The 23496-nt window shown below is 36.3% G+C and overlaps 2 protein-coding genes across 4 annotated transcripts in view; both read left to right on the top strand.

The window, feature by feature from the left end:
* The window catches only part of LOC6648789, a 47216-nt gene that overhangs the window by 9837 nt on the left and 13883 nt on the right, over positions 1-23496 (top strand). For all 3 annotated transcript variants that reach the window (XM_023179282.2, XM_023179281.2, XM_023179283.2), the window contains 2 exons: positions 4103-4212; positions 4519-4684. In XM_023179282.2, the coding sequence (XP_023035050.1) occupies positions 4103-4212; positions 4519-4684 (276 nt within the window). The remainder of the gene's footprint in view (positions 1-4102; positions 4213-4518; positions 4685-23496) is intronic.
* Positions 9097-10167, top strand: LOC6648568 (prohibitin-2-like). Its single transcript, XM_047011232.1, has one exon. The coding sequence runs from the start codon at positions 9190-9192 to the stop codon at positions 10087-10089; it is 900 nt and encodes a 299-aa protein (XP_046867188.1). The 5' UTR covers positions 9097-9189; the 3' UTR covers positions 10090-10167.

The raw sequence follows: 23496 nt of genomic DNA, 5'->3' as shown, positions 1-23496 counted from the left end.
TCATCTTGGCTACAACTTTCCCGCACGGACCCCAGACTTGGTTATGTAAATTTCCCAGCTCAGATGTTGAAAAGTATTCATAGATAACTTACATACTCGCATACGCATAACCTGAGCTCAATTCCAACTTCAATCCCCTTCAAGCCCCCCACCATATCGTTTCCCTTTGTTCGTCATCACTTTCATTCCCCTGACGGGAATTCTGTTGATGCCAAAATCAATCGATTTCTATTATAAAGAATATGCATATATATACATACATATGTGTATATATATATATATATACCTCTTTATGTTTTTATCATGCAAAGGTGATCAACTTATTGCTGATGTATTATATTTTGTGTTTGAAGTCATCAGAAACCAGTTAAGACAAAACACGAATCTGTTTAAATGCCAAATGGCATGTAGCCAATAACAATTTACACAATTTGCTTGCAAATGTCAAATTTCATTTGACCTTATTGAAGCAAGTATAAATTATTGTAATAGGGTGTTAATACGATTTGTCAATTAAATGTTTATCTCAAAATTGAACTTTTGAGCTAAGCATTTTTAGCACCTACTTAAAATTAAAGCTATATTGAAGTAACACATTTTACAAAGATATGTATGTATGTGTTGTTTTAATTCAAGGGAATTAATTGTTAACTGTTTTTATCATAACGGCTAGAATTCAAAAGCCCTTAAATGGAAACTTAATCAACAAGTGTGTGTGCAAAAAAAAAAACAAAAAGAAAATTTCAGCTCATGTTTATAAATCAAACAGTTTTATGGCAGATAAAAATTAATCACAATTGATTGAAGCCACCAAATCGAATTGGTTATGGTCAATATGTGGGATATGTGATGTTGCTTTTGCTGGAATGAATCAAAAGCTGATGATGGTGGGTGACATGGCTAGCCGAGTCACATTAATTCCATTAAAAGCCGCAATATGCATCCAAGTGGTATGACATTTTGAACTCTATATGGTACTCGGTCCACTTTGTCAGCAGTTCAATGGGAAATTAATTTAATTTAAAGAGTACTCACACACACAAATTCCAATGGACAATGAGTGCACACTCACACACACACACACACACACACACACACACATTTTAAGCTACACTCGACTGCAAGGGCTTTATGTTGCTGCCCAAGTGACTCATAAGTTAGTTTGCATTTGCATCACATTTACATTTAGTATAATAAACTAAAATTGTAAAAACTAGTACATATGTATGTACATACATATCTCATTCAACGTTGGATAGAAATTTAAGTAAATTATATATACATATGTACATATGTATGTATATATATCTCAATGTAATTGCAATATGTGTTACTTGAGGACAAAACACGCAAAGCACTAGAATGAAAATGAAAATGGCAATGGGAATGGGAATGGGAATTTTGCTTGTATTTGCCTAATGACAGGGATAATGGTAATTGTTCAACAGGATGTGCAGTCAGCATATACATATGAATGTATGTGTGTGTATGTGTTTGAGTATATGTAAATACGTATGGGATTAGTTAGTTGTAGTTTTTGCATTAACGACCGTTGCCTTATCAAGTTGCTTCTTTAATCATCAAGCACCAAATGGGTAGATACCCTACCGCTTCATTATATTCCACTTAGCCAACTTATCGTAATGAATAGTAGATGGATGATATGCAAAATCTATTTCTTTGCTGAATAGTGTATTGATTCACACTTGCATTTTAAATTGCTGACCGTACTACTTCAAGTTTTGCAATTAAACAGTTATTGTAAAATTGTTGTGTACATATTGCTTTGAGATGTCATTGAAAATTCTCTTTCTTTAGCATTCGCTTTCCTTTTGTCCTTTTGACCAATTAGACATATTTCTTTAGTCGAACATCGATTGCAATTTACTTTGCAACAAAATGAAAGAAAGAAACTGTCACAAAAGTTTAATATTCAATGCAACATATAAATTTTATGCGGTATAGGACTGTGAAATGTGTGTAACTTCACCCCTCAATGTATGCAATAGACTGGAAAAGCATTCTTTTGACACATTTATAACTTTTTGTATGCATTATAATTTAAAAATTGAGTATAATGTTTGCTTCGAGAACTATTTTCTATTCACATATTTAGAAAAGCAAAAAACAAAAGCCCACAGCCCCTAGTATATTTCCACAAAGTTAAAAAAAAAAATAAGTAAAAGTTAAAATGTAGCATACGTTTCGGCGTCGTGGTAGAAAATATTGAAACAGTTGAATGAATTATGATCCCATTACTAGTCGTATGTAGTCAGGTCTTGTATATTTTTTTTGCTCACTCCCCCAACTCTCTCTCTATCTCTCTCTCTCTCTCTCCCTCTTTCTCTCTCTCCCTCTCTGTCTCTCTTTCTCTTTATTTCTTCCTTCGTATGCATTTCGTTTCTTTTTCTGTGGTATAAAATTTATGCTCAATTAGGTTAGTGCTACGCTCCCATTTTAGTCATACAATTTAAACTAGCTGCCACTTAAACATTTATTTTCAACTATTGCATTAAACAAATTGCATTTGCAGTTCACACTCTTTAACTCTTACTTGAGTCGACTATATGAATAGGAAAGAGAAGAAAGAAAATGCTTGGTCTTCCCCAAGCAAGCAAATACAATTTAACCCATTTGGTTCTTAATTTGGCCCTATGGCACTTTAACTGCTTCTTCTATTGCCATTGCCATTGCCGCTGTTGCTGCTTAAACTGGCTGCTTGCCTATTACGAGCCATTAACCAGCCATTGTTTTTTGTTGCAGCACTAAAAACCAGAAGTTTGCCATTGTTTTCGGTCATTAGTTAGTTGGTAATTTATCAAAGTCATAAATATATACATATATATATATGTATACCATACCATACCATGCTATAGCATATATATGTATAAATATTTACTTTATATAGTAATCCCCCTTTCAGTCAAGTTACCTCTATCATAAAATCAAATGAGAAAACTATGTGGCACAGATGTGCTAAAATTTATTCCATTCTCTCAATTAGTCAATGTAATGCCATCTTATATTAAAAAGTCCTTCTTTGGGTTATATTTGTTGTTGAACTTTTTGTTGCCACTTGGCATTTGGTCATATGCACTCAGCATACATACTTTTACTGTCGACCTTATCTTCATTTACTTCTATGGACATTTATTGCATTAGTTTCACTTTTTTGTCCATTGCAAAGAAGCCTGCCGACTGCTGCTGACAACATGAAGGACTAGCCAGGGCAGAGCAGTGGTAATGGAGTCAAAACCCGTGTCCGGAAACATCCCGTCAAATGCAAATTATCTACTACTACGACATAAAGAACACATTTGGCTTTCACTTGTCCTGCCAAATAGTCGACCAAGTTTATTAATGCAAAAATATGCGTAAAGTTGGGCTTTTTATACCCTGTAGCAACCATATAGCTAAAGTGGCATATTGAGTTTTGCAAATAATGGACTCTCATATGTATCTCCTTGTTTGTTGACAAGTGACAAATTTATATCATTTATTTCGAAGGTATCAAATAGTTAAAAGTGCACTTCAATGTGATGCGATTTTCATGCCAAGGCAATCGATTTTACTGCTTAAAGGGCTATCAGCTCAATCTGAACTTAGCAATAAAGTTAAATAGCACAAGATTGATTAAAATAGTTTAAAAAATCATCATTTGAAATATTTCTCAACTAAGTTATTCAGTTTTGTAACATTTCATTGTTAGAAATATTCAAATATTAAAGCTAAATTTAAAGGATTAAAGGGAATTTGTTCCCTTATTGTTGTTGGCATTAGATCTTGATACAGAATATTGCTTATTGAAGTAAATTAATTGAGCTTATGAAGTCATTTCCGCTGGCAATGTGTTGTGTTATCTGTCGAAACAAACGTTTACACAATTGTCATGTCCGTCTGTCTATAAATCGGTTTGGTTCAAGTTTCAGTTATGCAAATTGCATCTGTAATAAGCATACACATATGCACATACCTATATATGTATGTATTTGTATGTGAACATTGATTGGGTCAGTTTACTTGACTGTAGTTGAGTTTTATTGGCATGGATATACAATGATGCAATTCCAATTGGTATTAAATTTTGCTTATTATTTTACAGAACCATCGCCCCTCTATGATAATAATCATTATCATGAGGAATGTCTGCGCTGCAATTCCTGTGGATTGAATTTGACAGGGCCCAATCAGAAGCGTGCCAGAAGGTTCAAGGTGGGTATGACCCAACACACACGCACACTGACGGCTATGAGGTATATGTATGTATGTGATGTGATGTGTATGAGTGAGTGAATCTCATCACAAATGCATTTGCTCATTTGCCATAAAAATGAACTCATTATACATCCAAAATGGAAATGGGAGCTCAGTCCCAGCTGATGCATATGTATCATACCTATACATATATATACCTATATATACATACATACGTACTTACATATATAGTATAGGTACATGCCCATTCTTTTATTCTGCCACTTCTCACATACTCTATCTCACTCTCTCGCACACATATAGAACCAAATTCTGTGCGACCTGCATTTCGCCGACGTGGCCCTAATGGAGTGCTCCGATTTCATGCAACAGCTGCGGAGCTTCAAGCCACAATCGCTGGGCTGTGCGGTCGCCAGGCGCAAGAGCTCAACGACGTTAATATTTCCACTGCCGCCGCAAGCATGTTCAGGTATGTCAAAGAACTCCATCCTTCTATATATTGTTTTTTTTTTTCTTTGGTTTTCTTCCAGTTTTTTGTTTCACTTTTGTTTTAACCCCCTCGTCACCATTATAATGCCCATGCCCATGTTCCTGCCCATGCCCTTCATTCATTTGTATACCTACCTATATTTAAGTGAAAATTGGCAGAGTGGGGCCATGTGCAGGCAAAAGCAGGCATTACATTTTTTTTCAACGCTTTCATTTTCATTTGCTTGATACCCTATATCAAGTGCGTTGGGTTAAGCCTAAACAAGAATATAATATGTTAAAAGAAAATTGTTTAATGCAATTTTAATCCAACAGACACATCTATATGTAACACAAATCGTTCGTTTTACTGATTTATCTTTGTGGATATTTAAATAATTTTTATTTTCAATTATATAGAAAACTGATAAATCGTTTTACTTAATGTAGGGCATCAATAATTTGTGTATTGAATTAAAATATGTTTAAATCGAAAAAAGTTATGCAATTCATAGGCTTAATGCATTATGTTGGCCCAAAAAAGTATGCTACATATAATTGAATCTAAAATAGGACAACTTTATGCATAAGGGGTATGTCTTTTGTCGTTCTCGAATAGAATTCATATCATTTAAAGTTTTTTCTTGTTGCGATTGTATTTGTCAGTGTATGTGTGTGTGTGTGTGTGTGTGTGAGCGCGTATGTGTGAAGCTGCCGGCGCCATCATTATAATTCAAATGAGATTTGCGCGCATAGCAATCTGCCTCACAAAGAAGGGCAAAGTAATAGAAGAGAGAGAGATAGAACGAGAGCGAGCAAAAACGGGACTCAATCCCATCCACATGTGTATGTGTGTGTGTGTGTGTGTGTGTTTGTGTTTGTGTATACATGTATGTAAATATGAGCAGAGACCTGGCTCATGCCTTTCGAGTCTAAAAGTTGGAGAATGTTTGGCATTTTGCACAATAAAGTTGTTCAAACATATTTGACGTTCGGGTTGAATACTCACAGAATACAGTGCGATAGAGACCGAAAGTGGCAAGTGGAGAGCTAGACAGAGAAAGAGAGTAATACACACACACACAAACACACAGACACATAAATGGAAGGAAAGATGACGAGAGTGTTAGCAAAAGAGCTAGAGATAGAACCATCACTTTTTTCGCTGACATAAACTTTCAATTCAGTTTTCATTTCATTCTTTATTTCGCTTTATTCGTATTTCACATTACTCTGCGTGCAATTTTTTATTTTTATTCGCTTTGGCTTGCATAAAAACAAAAAAAAAAAAAAAATTTGCCAAATGTTTAATTAAAATCCTCTACAAAAATCCACACTAAATATAAAAAAACAAAACCGAGGGAAAAATATCTTAACTTTACTGATTTTATGTATGGTAACAAATACATGTGTAGATTTGTATGCGTATACACGCACGTATGTGTGAGTCTGTCCGTGTGTGTGTGTGTGTGTGTATGTATTTACTTATGAGCAGCAACTGATGCAGGGTTTATTAACTGGATTTTATTACAAAACTTTTTTTTGGCCAAAAAACCATAGAGCTCACGTCCGGGTCTTCAGTGTTTCTCTTTCCTTTTCCTCGCTCTTTTCTCCTTGTTGTTGGGCCCCCACCACATCCTCTGCTCCTCACCTCCTCGTCCTTTGGCAGTTAGCTGCGTTTCATGCTCAATTCGTTTGCCGTCCATTTTAATTACAATGTTTTCATTCGAAATGAAACAATTTTTGCATCTGTCAGGCATTTTGTAGCGAAATGAAGAAAAGTTTTCTGTATGTATATAAAAAGTACAAAGCAGCAAACTTTAGTTACACCAAACTTTGGATACTCTTGCAGCTTTATTTTGTTAGAGTTGTACGATTTAACAAACATCAGAAATCAAATCTTTCTAACCAAAAGCTCAAAAACTGAACAGAAAGCTTGCATGGAAAATCCGTTATATATTCCTTTCTGTATCCTATCAATGATCTGGCTTTGCAGGTGAACTATAACTTTATGTGACAGTTGGATACTCTGTTTTACAAAAAAATCGAATATCCCCTTTTAGTTGAAAGTGTATACAAACAACATACATATGTAGATACAGCTGTCGGAACAGATATCAAGTGTGAAACTGTTTTTACATATTCAAATGTTTTGCAGTTTTGATTCAAGGAAATTAAACTACGAGAGTTAACTGGCAATCAAAAAAACTGACAAGTAAATGATGCCAAAGAGGTTAACAACATCAAAGCATTTCAGACTACTTAAAATCCTGATTCCTGCACATGATAAAGCCAAGTTGTACAACAAAGTACACAACGGATATGAAACCGAAAGAGATGTCTTAAGCTCAAATACTTTGTTGTAACCGAATCTCAATACACTGTTTGACGATTGAACTACTTTTTAAGTACTGCCTTTACCGGGAGGACAAAACACTAAGCACTTTCTAATGTTTCATTGTTGTTTAACAACATCATGGGCATTGGGTTCAACGGGGTACTAACTAAATGCAAACTTGACATTCAAACCTCTTTCATTTGGCCTTTCGGCAGTAAACATGTGATATGGCTGATTGTATAATATTGCCATATTGGCCCAGTTAATGAAATTCGGTCTACGCCCATGCAATCCCATTGCAATCTGATTGGCCAGCTGTGCTCATTTGAAGCGACATTTAAGTGCGCTTCTTGTGTAAAGTGATTCGTGATGTGTGTCACAATCAAGTGGCTCTTTGTTGCCTCATTGTTGCTGCTGCTAGTCTTGGTGTTGGTGTTGACGACATTGCATATTTGCTGGTTGTTTTTGTTGTTGTTTTTTGTGTGACAACAGCCAAAAAGCCAGCAGGCTAACTAACACTTAGTCAAAACTATACACTGTTCTTCATCAATGTATATATTTAAATTCAATTTAATGTTAAATGGAATGCGTTGATAAACGAGTAATATTATGGAATGAACCTATGGTTGAATCATCAGCTAGTGAAACATTAAAAATGTTATTTGGTGGAGATACTTTATCTGCAAAAGTCAAATATTTAAGTGATGCAGTTGTACTCAGAACACCTGTAATGGTTTTATCAAACTCTGATGTTTTTCCACACGACAAAGCTTTTCGTTCAAGAATGCTTACATATAAATGGTTTGCATGTTCTAAATTAAAACAATATAAGAAAAAACCACATCCAATGTCAAGTTATTTTTTATTTAAAAAATATAATATAATAAAATAATTACAAATTTATATTTTGCGTTTTATTAATAATAGATATATCAAATTCATCATCACTTTCTTCTTCTATAGTTGCGCTTATAGCTCCATGTGAATCATCTATAACTCCGAATAATGTTTGTCCATCATTGTATGTTCTATTCAAATTTTTAGTAAATTCAACTTCCAGAGGCCAACTAACACTAGTGTCTTTACTAAATGCACTGCTAATATTGCATAAAATTTCAATAGAACATTCAATTTTCCAATAGCATGCACTATTCAAGTAGGTTATGTCTTTTGTACTAGGTTTCAATTGTGGAGTAGCCACTAGACCAACATGTAATTGTGGTTGAACTGCAAATCCAGCACCTCCTCTGCTTGGATGATATGTACCATATGACTCAATACTTCTACAATATACATTGTTGATATTATTTATCTATTCCTATATCTCCTGCAACATATTTTTTCCACCGGTTCCTTTGAAAAATGCGATTGCACTTTGATGTGGTCTAGTTTGATTACTGCTAACAAGGAATTTATTCCTAGTAAATGGAACAAAATGTTCTTTTCCTTTTTTTATGAATCCACTTTTTGGAGTATACGTATAATTTGCAATTGGCTGTCCAACAGCTTGATTGATCAAAAATTGGTGAACTTTTTCATCCATTCTTACACAACCTTTATTATGAACGATATAATTTTCATCTGTTTGTCCGGCTGGAACAGAACTTCTATTCCAATGATGAACATAATATTCTTTTATTGATTGTAGGACACAGATGGCATTTGATGCTCCATGATTATAATAACTATCATACATATCTGTCGCATTTATTATTTCAACATCTGTAGGTGTCATAGCGCATTTAGAATCTACTTATAAGAATAGATCAAGAAAACATATCTCTTTTCCCCGTTCTTTCTTTCTAACTAAAATTTTGATGCCTAATAACAATTATTAAATTATATTAAAAATTATATTAGCCATTGATCTTAAAATGTCAAATCCATTACGAGAAATAAAACGTAATAGACCAAATTAAGCCAATACAGAAACTAGATCTCTCTCTTTCTCTCTCTCTCTCTCTCTCTCTCTCTCTCTCTTGCTCTCATTTTCAGTTAAGTTTATTTGACTCATACTTATATACTTATAGCACTAGCGTGGAATTTTACGTCCGAATTTGATTTCATTATTTTCCGGCATTATATTGCATTAACTTTTGTCTGTGTCTAATTTTATAGTTTGATAGATCTATTACAAATTCTCTCTACATTTATAGAACACAATCACAATGGCACAAAGCAAATTAAATGATCTTGCGGGTAAACTAGGCAAAGGTGGCAAACCCGGATTGGGAATTGGATTAAAGGTTTTAGCTGCTGTCGGTGCTGCCGCCTATGGTGTTAGCCAGTCCTTGTATACAGTTGAGGGCGGTCACCGTGCAATCATTTTCAGCCGCCTTGGTGGCATCCAGAATGAAATCTACTCTGAGGGTCTGCATGTACGCATCCCATGGTTCCAATATCCAATCATCTATGACATTCGCTCTCGTCCACGCAAAATTTCATCGCCCACTGGCTCCAAAGACTTGCAAATGATTAACATTTCGTTGCGTGTACTCTCACGTCCCGATTCCCTTAATCTGCCCTTCCTGCACAAACAACTGGGCGTGGACTATGATGAGAAAGTGCTGCCTTCCATTTGCAATGAGGTGCTCAAGAGTGTGATTGCCAAATTTAATGCATCCCAGTTGATTACACAGCGTCAACAGGTCTCCCTGTTGATCCGTAAGGAGCTGGTGGATCGTGCTCGTGATTTTAATATTATCCTAGATGATGTCTCTCTAACTGAATTGAGTTTCGGCAAGGAATACACAGCAGCCATTGAGGCCAAACAGGTGGCCCAACAGGAGGCCCAGCGTGCCGTGTTCTTTGTGGAGCGCGCCAAGCAGGAGAAACAACAGAAGATTGTCCAGGCTGAGGGTGAAGCCGAGGCAGCTAAAATGTTAGGTCTGGCCGTTAAACAGAATCCAGCTTATTTGAAATTGCGCAAGCTGCGCGCTGCCCAAAGCATTGCCCGCACTATTGCCAGCTCCCAGAACAAGGTCTACCTGTCGGCCGACAGTCTAATGTTGAACATTCAGGACCTTGGCTTCGATGACATGACCGAGAAGGTTTACAAAAGTAAATAAGTCTCGTTTTGATTTACCTAACAAAATAATGAAACCAACAACCAAAAGAAAATAATAAAGAGTTTTCTTTTAAGTTGAGAGCATATTTTGTTTCCATTTGTAATTGGCCCGAAAACAAGCAAACAAACACTTATTCTAGATCTTAGAATTTTGCATAATTTCCAAACAAAAAAAACCTTTTCATCTTTAATATCTCTTTCTGCATACATTTCGTTCTATTTTCTATTCTCTCCGCTTCTCCAATACAGTAGCCGGCGATTTGGATTAAGAAAGGGTCTCTATTTGTTAACTATTATCAAGTTTAGTGCCTAAGTACCGTTTAGGTTTAACAACAGCCAAGCGGCGCATTGTCCTTTATCTTATCATTGTCAAGGTTTGTGAAGAGAGCGGTGTGTCCTTGTGAAAGATAGTAGCCCTCTTCCTTACCACGATGAGAAAATGATGCAATGCAAGGCAAAGATTTGGCGGCAGCATTTAAAACTATTTCTTTTTGTCCCCATCAAGAATTTTTCTTAAAACGGAAACTGATCAAATATGTTTATATATATATTTAGTAGCTGCATTTTGTCATTTTTAAACAATTTGTATATGTAAATTCAGTTTGATCCAACTAATTCCTACGAATGTGCTACGCATATCAATTAGAAGTTTTATTCTAAACACCAAGAGAGAAAAGTATATGAAAATATCATGTGTCTGCTTTGAGTTAGTTAATAACTATTTGGGGTAGAACAAAATTTAACTTTGCTTTATGTTTTGTTGAATTGTTTGTACATTATTTCTGTGAAATATGTCTTTATATGACACACAACATACAAAGTGTGCATTGTTGTTAAAATATTTCTGTATATGATTTGATGACAAACGAATTCCCCCCATAAAAATGTGGTAAATTCTCAAAACAAATATAAACATAGATTTGAATTTAAATTAAAAACGAAATAACAGCAGGATTTAGTTGGCTGTGCGCTCCCTCCGTGTCACTCTCTTCATTAGGGATATAATAAAATATATTTAATAATATGGTAAATAAATCATTTAGCATATATGTATGTATGTATATATACACACACACACGCAACACACGTACAGTAAAACAGTCATTTATAACCGCAAATCGCGCAGCAGAGTTATAAACACGTATTATGAATATGCATTTATCCTAGACCATTCTCATCTTCCAACTTCCGCTGTGGGAATCCAACAGCAACAATGCGCTACCAGATACATGTGAGTGTGTCTACGTGACAATTAAATTTATGAAATTACATATAGAGGGCTAAAATTGGGATACCAAGTCCGAAGCCAAAGTCGAAGCCAAGTCAGAACAAGTTCAAAGGTTGCCTTTTTGGCCAACGTCTCAAATTATATGACCAAAAGCAATGGGCTGGCGCGTGACTGTGGCCCAAGTTGAACCATTAGCGGGATAACTAAGGTCTAATGCCCCACAAAAAAAAAAAAAAAAACAGAAACGAATAGATGGGGGCAAACGGAAGGCATACACAGGCGATAAAAGAAATGTTTAAGCAATGACACAAATAAAAGGGAAGGGCGGCTGACGACTGTCAAATGAAAATTGAATGATGAGTTAATTTTTTAGCTCATTGAAAACATTTCTATGTACATTTATTGCTGTATAATCAACTTTGAGACTCGATAATTCTATAAAACTAAATAGCTAATACATTTTTCTCAGTACCATCTTCGAATCATTTTAGAAATTTTGACACGTTTTACATATATACAATATTTTGATTATAAAAACTTTCTTTCTACATGGAAAAGTAATCAATCAAAATATTCAACTTGAATCTCTTACATTAAAAGAACTAATTTGTTGCTATACCCTTGGGTACCTACTAGCATTAATATTAACAAATAAGTATTGCTATGACTCTGACTCCGAACTGTCTGAGAAGCTTAAGACGCCCTATCAAAAAGAATTTCATTGATTGGCTACGATTGACAAACCAGACAATATTCTGGCTAGTTCGATAGAACCAAGGAATTGGGTAGGAAATAAATTAAATTTAACTAAAGGACATTTCGATAGTTTACTTCGTTTTTGTGCCCATTATAGTAATTAACTTTTTGTAGCATACTTCTGTGCTGCAATTAGAGGGAAACATCAACTTTAAAAGACTCTGAAATGATTTTATATAGTTAAATTTTATAAAATCAATATCTATTAGTAAGCTTTAATTAGCTAGATTATCTTATGCAATTTGTTGAGAGTACTATCGTAACGAGGAAAACAATTTTCAAACAATTTAAAATGACAGTTTCAAAATCAAGGTACAAATCTTGCTCTCTCCCTCTCTATCTCTTTCTATCTCTCTTTCTATATCTGCCTCTCTGTATATATGTAGGCACAAAATGGCTGATTATAAATTTTGTAGCAGGCATTTAATAATCCAACACATTTTTACACCTGCTTCAACATTTTTTTGGGAACAATACAATTTTAATATATGCATTATTAGGTAGATAATTGTTTCGCAAACACATTGGCCAAGAATAGACATCATCGTAACGTTACGACCCACCCCAGCCCAGCCCAGCCCACAATAGACCCACCCCCCACTTTTGCGCCTTGCTGTCATTTTCCTCAATTTCCATAGCTTGTGCTTTTGTGGGCTGTCATTTTCTGCCCTGATAATAAATTCAAAAGTCCGACGAAGAAAAGAAAAAAAAAAACAAAAATAATTTTTTTGCCACGAACTTTTAGCGTTCATTTGTCAATTCTCTCACTCATCTCCCTTGCTTTATCTCTTTCTCGCTCTCTCTTTCTCTTTCTCTTTGACTCTCTATCTCTTGCTCTTTCACTTTTTTGTGGTTCTTTTTTCGCTTGCTGGGCGTCTTCATTGTTGTTGCTGTTGGCATTTTTAATATTTTAATATGTCCTGGCACGCAAATTTGTCTCATTATTTTGCTGTCGTTTGAAAAATGTTTTTTAATTTAGACAGCAAATATTGCGTGGATTGTAATATAATATATAGACAAATGTTTAAAAATACATACATATGTATTTACCTATGTATGTATGTATGATTCTAAGAAGCTCAATCAATGATTCATCGAATGCACTCGAAAATGCAATTATCTGCAGCTGATTGGAAATTGAAACCTTTTGCAAATCCTCTTACCTAGAACACTCGAACTACTATGTATGTATGTATGTATTTGGGTAGATGATGCTAAATGAACTTTATTTTCAATTTAATTTAATTTTTTTTTCTATTTTCTATTTTTATTACGCTTTCATCTTTTGTTTTGGACTTTTGCTATACTTTTTTTTAATTAGTCACAAAGGAAAAAATTGAGAAGCCACAACAACATTTCTCTCAGCAATTCTACTTTGGCCAAGTAAAACACACTGAAAGCAAAGAAAAATAAATCCCATAATGAAGTTGACGGTGAAAATGATGCCAGCTAGGATGAGGATGAGGTGTAGGAGGAAGAGGTGGTTATTGTTGCACTTAACAAAGTTGCTAATGGTGTTGCCATTGCCAGAGCTGTTGCCAAACTAATCTAAATAAAAAGCAAATGGCTAGAGTATATACATAAATAAATGCAAAAGGTGCCAATGTGAGGAACTTCATTTGGTTTATCTCTCATTTCAAAAACTGCACTCACCAACCAACACCTGTGTTAAGTTGCTTACACATTTGGCCAGCTTAAAAGGGACGCAATTTCAGTTTCAGTTAGTAAGTAGCTTAGACTTTGGATAAAACCCAAAAACAGGCCAAAAATTGCCTGTAAAAGAGTTTGAACTAAACTTTGAGCTTCCATTTTTGATTGCATTTTCCCAAAATGCTTTCAGTATTCAGCAGAGAAGTTACAATTATTTTTTTCATGGCTTATTCATATTCTGATTGTTGTCAATTAACAGAAGCCCCATATAAGCTGGGAATCCTAGGATACCCTCACTGGGGTGGACTCAAGTAATTTAATGCCTAGCTATACATATATTGTTGATGTGGCTAAATCACTCACGTAGCAAGCCCCACCCACTTTCACAAACACATACACACACACACTCTTTACCTCCGCCTTCATTTTGGCCCAAAAAGAAAGTGTAATCCTCTTAAATATACAAAAAGCAATTAAAATATAATCAATATCAATAGCCCCATGGCAGCGGCAATTTTTGCCTGATTATTACTACGGCTATTGTTTTGTTCATGGTGCTTCCTTTACCTTTACCACAATCCCACCATTTTCCCCCCCTTTTGGCCCATTCGCACTTGGCGTATATTTTAAGGACATCCCAAAAAAAAAAAAGAGATCACTCACGTGAAACTAAGAATAAAACGGTTCACTTACTCGAAACTAATCAATTTTTGAACTTGAGATAGAGACCGAAAAAGAGATTTGTTGTAAAGTCAAGTTGGCTTTAAGAATAAAATGCGATCAAGCGATCATTGGCCAAAAATTATTACCAATGGCGTTGCCACTTAACGCATTAGACATTCTTATTATTATCTATGACAACGTCGATAAGTTGCTCGTACTTGCCAATGGGCAAAATGACAAAAGCAGTCACTGGTCGTTATTCGAGCACTCAACCCACCAAAAAAAAAAGAAAAGCAAACCAAAAAAAATGGTAGGAGGACAAAGAGAAAACAGAGCAGAACAGAACCGAAACGAAATGAAAAGAGAAACTGGCAACTTATAAAAACGCTGGCGGGCTTATCAACATTATAGAAGGTGGCAGTAAGGTAAAGGGAGGGGAGATAGAACAACAGAAGGGCAGCAGGCAGAGGTAGGTAGGTAGTTGTTGTATCTGCATTAAATTATTGATTCGATTTCGCGCGCGGTTCGTTTTCCATTTCATTTTTATTGTGGCAAACTTTACTCCGAATGATTTGTAGCCGCTGCTGCTTCTTTTAGTACTGTCCCAATGCCAATGTCTCTGTCTCTGTCCTTGCCATTGTCAAAGTTGCCTGTCAAACCACGGCAGCCCTTCCACTCACACACACACACACAAACACACGTCACAGTTCGCTCAGGCAGTTCACAGTCTTCTACCTTTCATATATTCTTCATTTCTTGAGCGTCATTCAGGCTCTCAGCTCTATTCAGGCCTTACCTTTCCCTTTTCCCCTTGGCCATCTTACTGTGTCGTCAGTCTGTCACGTTGCCTTACCAATTTCTCACGTACATGCATACGTGTGTGTGTGTGTGTATGTGTGTTGTTTCCCTTCCACGCCCACAAATCTAACAGCAACAACATCTAGTAGAAGAACCAGAAATATAACACACACATACATACATACATATACCACGCACAGAGCATTTTATGTTATGCGACTAAGAGTGTGTGTGTGTGTGTGTGTGTGAGTGTAGGTTTTGGGTGTGGGTGCGTGTGTGCTTTCGCTTCTTCTCCAGCAAACAAGTCATAATCAATCACTTAACCCAAAAACGCACACCAAAACGTTCGTTTCAATTAAAGTTTCGTTTTCATTCACTTAGCAAAGATGGCAAGGGAGAAAACAAAAGCAACTTTAAGATACCCTATAAGAGGCAATTGATATCTACTTACTAATTGAAATGTGAAGTGTCCGCTTGTCCAACAAAAAGTGCCTATCCCCAAGGAAAATCATCTGTATGCGTCCTTATCAGCTGAGAAGTATGCAACGAAAAAAGTAACTTTGAATAAAAACTCGAAGGTTAAAAGATAGAGGGTATTACGAATATCGACGCCTTGACACTTCATTAATGTAGAGATTTTGTTTTAACGCTTGTCCCGTTACCGTTTTGCATACTTTTTGGCTGTTCAGCAGGAGCACCTCCCATTTCCCACACACAATTTCTCGCATATCATCAGGCGTTGCTCAACTGCGAACAATGAAAATGAAATGTGGCATGGAATGGAAATGCGAAACGGACCATTTGAGGGGAAAGGGCGTTTCGGGTGTGGTTGAATGTCGTTCCTAGAGAAATCATAAATCTGTTGCTCATTGCTGTCATTGTTGTTGTTGTTGTTGTTATTGAAGCAATGACGCAAGCAAAATTTGTTCACAGCATCCAATAAACCCGCAAGTCTATTCGTTTGAAAGTAATTTATTTTCATAGGGACATCTCTCTCTCCTCCTCTCTCTCTCTCTCTCTCTCTATCACTCTATCTATTTCTCTCAAGTTCACAAAAGAAACTAACTTGAAAGCGTGCTTAAAAAATGCAATAGAGAATTAACGACGTTAACCCCTTTGACAAGAGGTCGAGGTCGATACCACAAATAAATAAACCAGCATCTAACTGGCTGGTGACCCCGACGTGATCTGCTCTCAAATCACATTTCGTGCACACATTTAGCATAATTTAGCACTTCATTTACAAGAAGACGGCAACAAGCAGAAAACCGCGACAGCTGCCAGGACAAATACTTGCCCTACCTACCTACATACCTACCCACCATTCGGTTTCATCGTTTTCTAAGGGCCAAAAAAAATGCAAAAAAAAAAAAGAAATGTCTTCTGTCAGCTAGACGAAATTATGGGTTGCAGAACAAAACTCAAGTTAGGAAAAAATTTTGCTGGCAAAGCAGGAAGAAAATAAAAAAAAATAAAACCAAAAAAATAGAAAGAAAAAATAACAACACACGCAGGGCATTATGTTGCAAAGTGATTATATGATGCTGTTGTCCCTTGCCGCCGCCCCTCCCTTTTCAGAGTCAAGGACTCTGCTCTATCACCATTCGTCGTCCACCATGTTCTCCTGTTGTCTACTCATGTTCAACTTGCCATTGTCAGGGGCGACCAATTTTTTTGTTGGCGCTCTCATCTCATTCCCTTCACCTGGCTTGTGTGTTCACATGACATAAATCGCAACTGTGTCGCATAGGAAAAAAAATCAACCTGCCACAAACACACACAATGCTTTTTTTCACGAAAAGTCTTTAAAATTGCCCACAAAGGGAATGAAAGAGTGAGGGTGAAATTACTAAGCGGTCATACATACATACATACATACATATGTATGTGGATGTTATTTATACACATGGATGTATGTACAATACATATGTAGATTGGACTTCAGTTACATTATATTTAATGACATCGTAGTAATAAAAGAGTTGAAATGTCGGTTATGTCGGTTTTAGCATTTCAATGCTAAAAATTTCAACTAACATATGAAATAAATAATTTATGTGGTGTTTTGTTTCCATTGTTTGTTTGTCAAATATTTCTAGGTGATCATTATTACTGAGTTCCGATTTCGTTCCATTCCGTTCATCTCCAATCATCTCTTTTCCAATTTATGCTCATATTGATAGGTAATAGAATAAGTAAAATAAGAATAAGCCAATTCACAGTGTTTCCCATGCACATTTTCTTTCCATTGTTCATTTGTCAAATGTTTCTAGAACATACATATATAGGTGATCATTTCTCTTGCATTATTCCTCATTAGTTTGGATTACTCAGTTCCGTTTTCCATTCCATTCCATTCGTGCTGTCCTGCATCACACGCTTTAACCCAGAAACCAACTTGTTTCCAATTTATGCTCATATGGATCGGTAAAATAAGGATGAGTCAATTCACAATGTGCGCCAACTGGGGAAACCAAATAATGGCCAATGCACTTTACTCTGCGTTATATCTACCCTTCCTCCATAGGACCCTTGCTCTTGCTCTGTCGTCACTTGCTAAATGTATTGACAGTGGCCGAAGTGGATGTGGTGGAGTAGTGAGTAGTGATAATAGTTGATTGCAACCCAAGAGCAGCAGCGGCGACAGCAGTAGTATCATCATCATCTGTTGCCTAGTAGAGGTGAACTTTGAGTGTATGTGTGTGTGTGTGTGCGGGTTGGCTACAACGTTTTGCATTTTGGACCCTGGCCAACCGCAAAATTGCTCGGCTGGCTTTTGAGTACGTGTCCTGGCGGCTCTTTGCGGTTTATTGGCCAATTTGCAACTTGATTAACAAAAGTGCACGGCTAGTCCAATGACTTTAAAACAAATGATGATACCCAATCCAGCCAGCCATGGTCATAAAAATGCCACACACATTTTAAAGGCCATAAACCTTAATTACTGATTACGCATTCGTTTGTTCCTTTTGGCCAAAACCAAGGCCAAAACACCAACAACAAGCAAATATTTCAATAATCTGCTTAATCGAGCGTTTATGTGTAAATACAATGTCTCTCTGAGTGTCTGTATGTACGTATATTGGATTTGCTTAATGTGTCATATTTAGCCAAGATTTATATACACAATTCACTCTTTCACATTGCAGCCGACACACACATTTTCACATTTTCCTTCAAACTTAAAAAACAAAAAAAAAACCAACACAACAAAAATATATATTCCAGAAAAAAAAACGAGGGGAAAAAATGGATTGAAATTTTCATCACGTATGTACATAATGCCAGCAGCGACAGCAACACCAAACTCCACTTGTCAACATGAATTTCCAATTTTGCTTATTCCTCTTCATCTTTGTATACTGTGGGCACTGCTATTCCACTTTGGCATCCACTTGCCATTGTCGTGTACGTGTGGATGTTGCCTGCTTTTCCACAGTTGCCGACCCCAGTTTTCCAATTTTTCTCGGTTTTTTTTTCCTCTCTCTCTCTCTCTTTGCATTTTAAGTTAATCGTGAGATTCAAAACAAAGATTGTCTAGTTATGATTGATGGAACTACGTTTAAAGAGCCTTCAGTTGTCTTTTGAAATGTTTATTGACAGTTAACTCTTTTTGTTTCCAATTTGATTCAATTGATTTGCATACATCGAAATCATTTTGTCTCTAACACAAATTTTCCATTAGAATTATGACATTTTGTGTTGATTAGATATTGCTTGACAATCTTTGAATGCAATTGTCACTCTTTCATCTCGTTTAGTGTGTGTTTTTAAAATGTATTAAACTATTATTTCAGTTAGATGTCCGAAGTGTTTTACTTTGTTTTTTTTTTTTTTCATTCGATTGCATTGGAAATGAAACGTCAGATTTACCAGTGTTGGTAATGATCATAACTAACAAAATTCTTACACTACCGTTTAAAAATTTAGCAAAGATTTAGATGCTGGAAAGTAAAAGCATTTGCTAGCTTTATTTAGACTTTTAATATTTAACCTTTTTAACATTTTTAATACTCCTGTCCTTCATTCAGTTTGCTGACATGTCAAACTTTTTTCCGTAATTTGCAACACCAAACAAATTTGAATCGTTTTGCCCTCACTTTTTGTTTGCCCCTCTGTTGACTCGGGGTTTTTATTAACTGGTCCAATCTGGTCCTTGGTCAGAAATCTCTTCTCATGCGAATGAAATTCTCTATCTCTGTCTGTCTCTCTCCCTTTCGCTCTCTGGTATGCTTCAGTCTCGCCATAGTCTCATCTTCATCGTCATTTTGATTAAACGCAAACAGCACAACAGCACCGAAAAATTAGCTGACTTTTATGCAAATGCATGTCGGTGGCCGACCGAAGACCGGTGCGGATAACGGACTCAAGCTAGCTAGAGGGGGAGGAGGAGGAGGAGAGAATATGGTTTAGGTAAGAGTGTATTTGTTGCCATGCCCATCGCCCCCAACCCATGATGGTGACCCCATTTCAGTCACCATGTCCATTTTACTGCCATTATCTCTTTGTGGCTGGTCTGGCTGAAGCTAGGTAAGGTGTGGGGTGGGGTGGGGTGGGGTGAAGTCGTAGTCGTCGTCGTCAGGGGTATACGCCATGGCCTTATCGCCGCTCCCATCTTCAGGTAACCCCTTGTTAGGTCCAGTTATGCCCGCTGTCGTTGGCACGCGGCAAGAAAGGCAACAAAACAAAAAACCAGTAAAAAAAAAATGAGAAAAAAAAAACTTGCCCGAAAGTTTATTTTTTTGCCCCTAATTTCTTATCCGTTTTCTGTTATTTGATATTTGCGCTTTAATGAATTTTAATTTCTTGGCTCCTGTCCAAGAACCCACGCTAAACCAGTTGCCTCCCCCCGTGACTCGCTCCCTTACACTTTGCACTCTCTGTGTATGTATTTTTAACCGTTTTTAAATTAATAATAAAGAAATTTCGTGCTTACGCGGTCTTTTTTGCTCAACTTCTCCTCTTTTGCTCCCTGTGCCTTCTGCACTGATTTTTATCATTAAAAATGTAAAGCAGAAATGGAGAGCACAACGAAAAAAAAGCACCCTATAAATGGGTGGCTTTACTTATAATATACGCAAGCGATGCCAGATCAAGCTGGGTATATTAGGAATCAAATAAACTATCATCTACGTATTTCCCTAGAGTAAAGAACGAAACTACATATATAATAAATCTATAGTCATTAGTTGCACTTACAATTAAATGTGGGAAATATTCACTCTTTAATACAGAGCTTTATTACATTTAAATTATCATATTAGACATGCCTTAACTACAAATAAGCACTACAACAACAACAACAACAACAACAACAACAACAACAGCACACAACAAACCATATACAATACAGACAACAACCACAACAACAACAACAACAACAACAAAAGTAAATCAGACAAGTAAAGCAAAATAATTGCGCATACGCCGCGTTATACATTAAACGGCCCAATACGCTCGCTGTAAATTGTAGCAATCAAAGCGTTGCCTTTTGCCTCACAGCTTGGTGTTACTTCTTACAGTGAGTGTGTGCGTGGCATTGAGTTCAGCGAACAAGCCAAACCAATAAAAACGAAAGTGAATAAAATCTCGAATCGAAAATTGAATTCGGATCCAAGTGCAAGTGAAAAAGTAGTGCAAGTGAAAGTGATGCCAACTGATACACTCGTAATGCCAAAGACATACGAAAAACACACTCACTTACTCTAAGCACACAATCAAAGAAAAAAAAAAAAAAAACAAAATATAAAACACTCACTTCCAACACGTTTTCGCAATGGGGCGGGCATTAGCAAAAGCATCTGCAGGTGGGACATCCAGGTGAATGCAATCCTTCGACTGCCATCAACTATAAATTGAATTTAGCTTTGTAATTTCTTTATTCTCGAGAACTAAACACTGAGAGATCTTTGTTGTTTAAGCTAGTTATTTTTAAATATGTACCTTTTGTGAAATTGTTCTTTCAATTGCAATGACAAGATAAATTAATATCTTGTTTACTTTTAGTTAACTTTCATGTATTTTGTTAGCTACTACTTAAATTGTTTGTTTGAGTTGTAGAATTTAATTTGTGCTTTTTCCTTTGCATTCACATCAAATGCAGGTTTGGGCGGCTTCTGTTTTTGTTATCGCTGGCATTTTTCTTTTGTGCTCGCACCTTTGTAGAGCAAACGTAAGCGTTAACACTGATGGCAGCCAAACAAAGCTAGATCTAAAGTCAAAGCCAAGTTTCTGCAAATGGCAGAACGACCAAGGCAAAGTTAAGTATAAGAGGACGATGATGATGATGATGATAGCGATAGGGCTATGAAAATCTTAAGTAATGCTTGACAACAATTAATACGCAAGCCAATCCAATCGAATCAAATCGAATCGCATCGAATCCAATCAATTGCCCATGCCAATTTATACTCAAATTCGAATAACGCTTTAAGCAAACAAAAAAAAAGATAATAATAATAATAAACGAGTAGAAAACTCAGTGGCAATTTAAATGGCATCGTTGCCCACTTGGCATATTGTTTGTCTAAAATGTTTACTTGCTGACCTTATTGGTGTCGTCTTGTTGGACGGCATCGGCATTGACATCATTAATGACACCCTAAAGTGTCCTCCATTTAGGCAACAGGATCCAGCCATTCAGTCATTCAGCCATCCATCCATCCATCCATCCATTGACAAGAAGGTTAATACAAAAGCAAACAGTCAAGAAAATGCCATCAAAATCACAACGTACCAATACTCCAACCCCCCCCCCCCCCCCCCCCCCCCCCCCCCTAAAGAAAAACTTCATTTAACCCCCACTCCACCATCAAAAAAACAAAACAGCAACAACAAATTTCTAAAGTGCCACAACAACAAAAAGAGAGCAAAGAAACGAGAGAAAAAAAAAAACAAATTCAAATGGAAAGATAAAAAAGAACAACAAAAGCAAATGTCTCTAATGTGTTGTGAAGGATGAAAAAGCAAGCTAAGAAAAATCTAAGGAAATTTGATGCCTGGGCAATTGGAAAAATTCTCATTCCTTTGGTTTTTCTTGTTTTTGTTCTTTTTTTTTTTTGGAATAAGTAGAAATGGATTTTCATGACATTGTCAATTAAATAGCATGTATTCGTTTACGTTGTGAGTATTGCAATGGAGTCAACTCAAGTGGAATCAAGTCAAATCTAAATTGAATTAAATCAAAAACCGGCACACACAAAAAGTGTTAGCTAGTTAACTAGAGATGCTAATGAAGTGTTGGAAAGGTGTTTTCAAAGGTCAGCAAAAAAAAAAAGGCCAAGAACGAATGGAAATGAAATAAATGCCATCGCTTTAGCTGCCTTCTGAATCAAACACTAAGAAATTCGACCTTTTTCCATAGATGTGTTGTAGGGGAAAGACAGTTGACAGTGTTGTTAAACGAAATGATTTCAGTAGATATTCATTTACTACTACTAGGAGCATTAGTTGAAACTGGACTCTCAAAAAAATTCAGTTCAAAATCTCTCTTTAAACTTTTTACTTTTGATCGAAGTTATCAATTTTTATATGAGTCATTGAGAAATGGCAAATTGTCGATTTTCGACATTGAGTTGGTTCACATAATTCAGTTAGCACTTAATATTTATGATGTTGCTGCAACATTTATCCCAATGGTCCATTGTGATACATTTCAATGTTTCATATCATTTTGCCATGTCAGAAGGTTCGTTCTGTTATGTGCTGTCACTTTATGCTAATGCAATGTTGCGTGATCCTTGAAGGATTCGCCATTAGGGCCAACTCACTTGGCATAACACGCTAATGGATTTCATGGCGCGTCGAAACATAAAACATAAAAAAAACATAGAAAGGGGGAAAAAAGCAAAGCACAAACAGATGAGTTGGGTAAGGCAAAAACCAAAAAAAAAGTCTTTCTCTCTCACGTTTTGTTTTTTTCGCTGTGCGTTTCTTTCTGTTTTATTTTTTATTTTTTTTTTGTTTTTTGCACAGTCATGCGGCTAAGCAAAAGTGCATTGTCTCTATTGTTGGTTGCTATGCTGCTGATAAATTGTCAAACAGCCAACGTCACAAACAGCGCAGCAGAAGCAACGGCAGCAGCAGCAGCAGCAGCAGCCTGTTTGAGCAAATGCCATGGCTATGGTCAAACGAGAGAAAAAGAACTGGGATTTATTTTATAAGCGGAAATCCCTCTTTGGCTGACGCACAAACTGAAAGGACACAAAGAAATGAATTGCGGTTGAAGTGACCAACTGACTGACTGACTGACTGACTGAATGACTGTGCAGAAATGCAATAAGTCACGAACCAACACGGATTACCTCTTCAGCA

Source organism: Drosophila willistoni (assembly GCF_018902025.1).
Source record: "Drosophila willistoni isolate 14030-0811.24 chromosome XL unlocalized genomic scaffold, UCI_dwil_1.1 Seg141, whole genome shotgun sequence".
Classification (NCBI taxonomy): domain Eukaryota; kingdom Metazoa; phylum Arthropoda; class Insecta; order Diptera; family Drosophilidae; genus Drosophila; species Drosophila willistoni.
The sequence above is the reverse complement of the archived record's forward strand: the minus strand, read 5'-3'. Positions and strand labels throughout refer to the sequence as shown.

Bases quoted from the DNA above. Each gene is read 5' to 3' on its own strand.
- LOC6648568 (XM_047011232.1), top strand. From the start codon at position 9,190: ATGGCACAAAGCAAATTAAATGATCTTGCGGGTAAACTAGGCAAAGGT.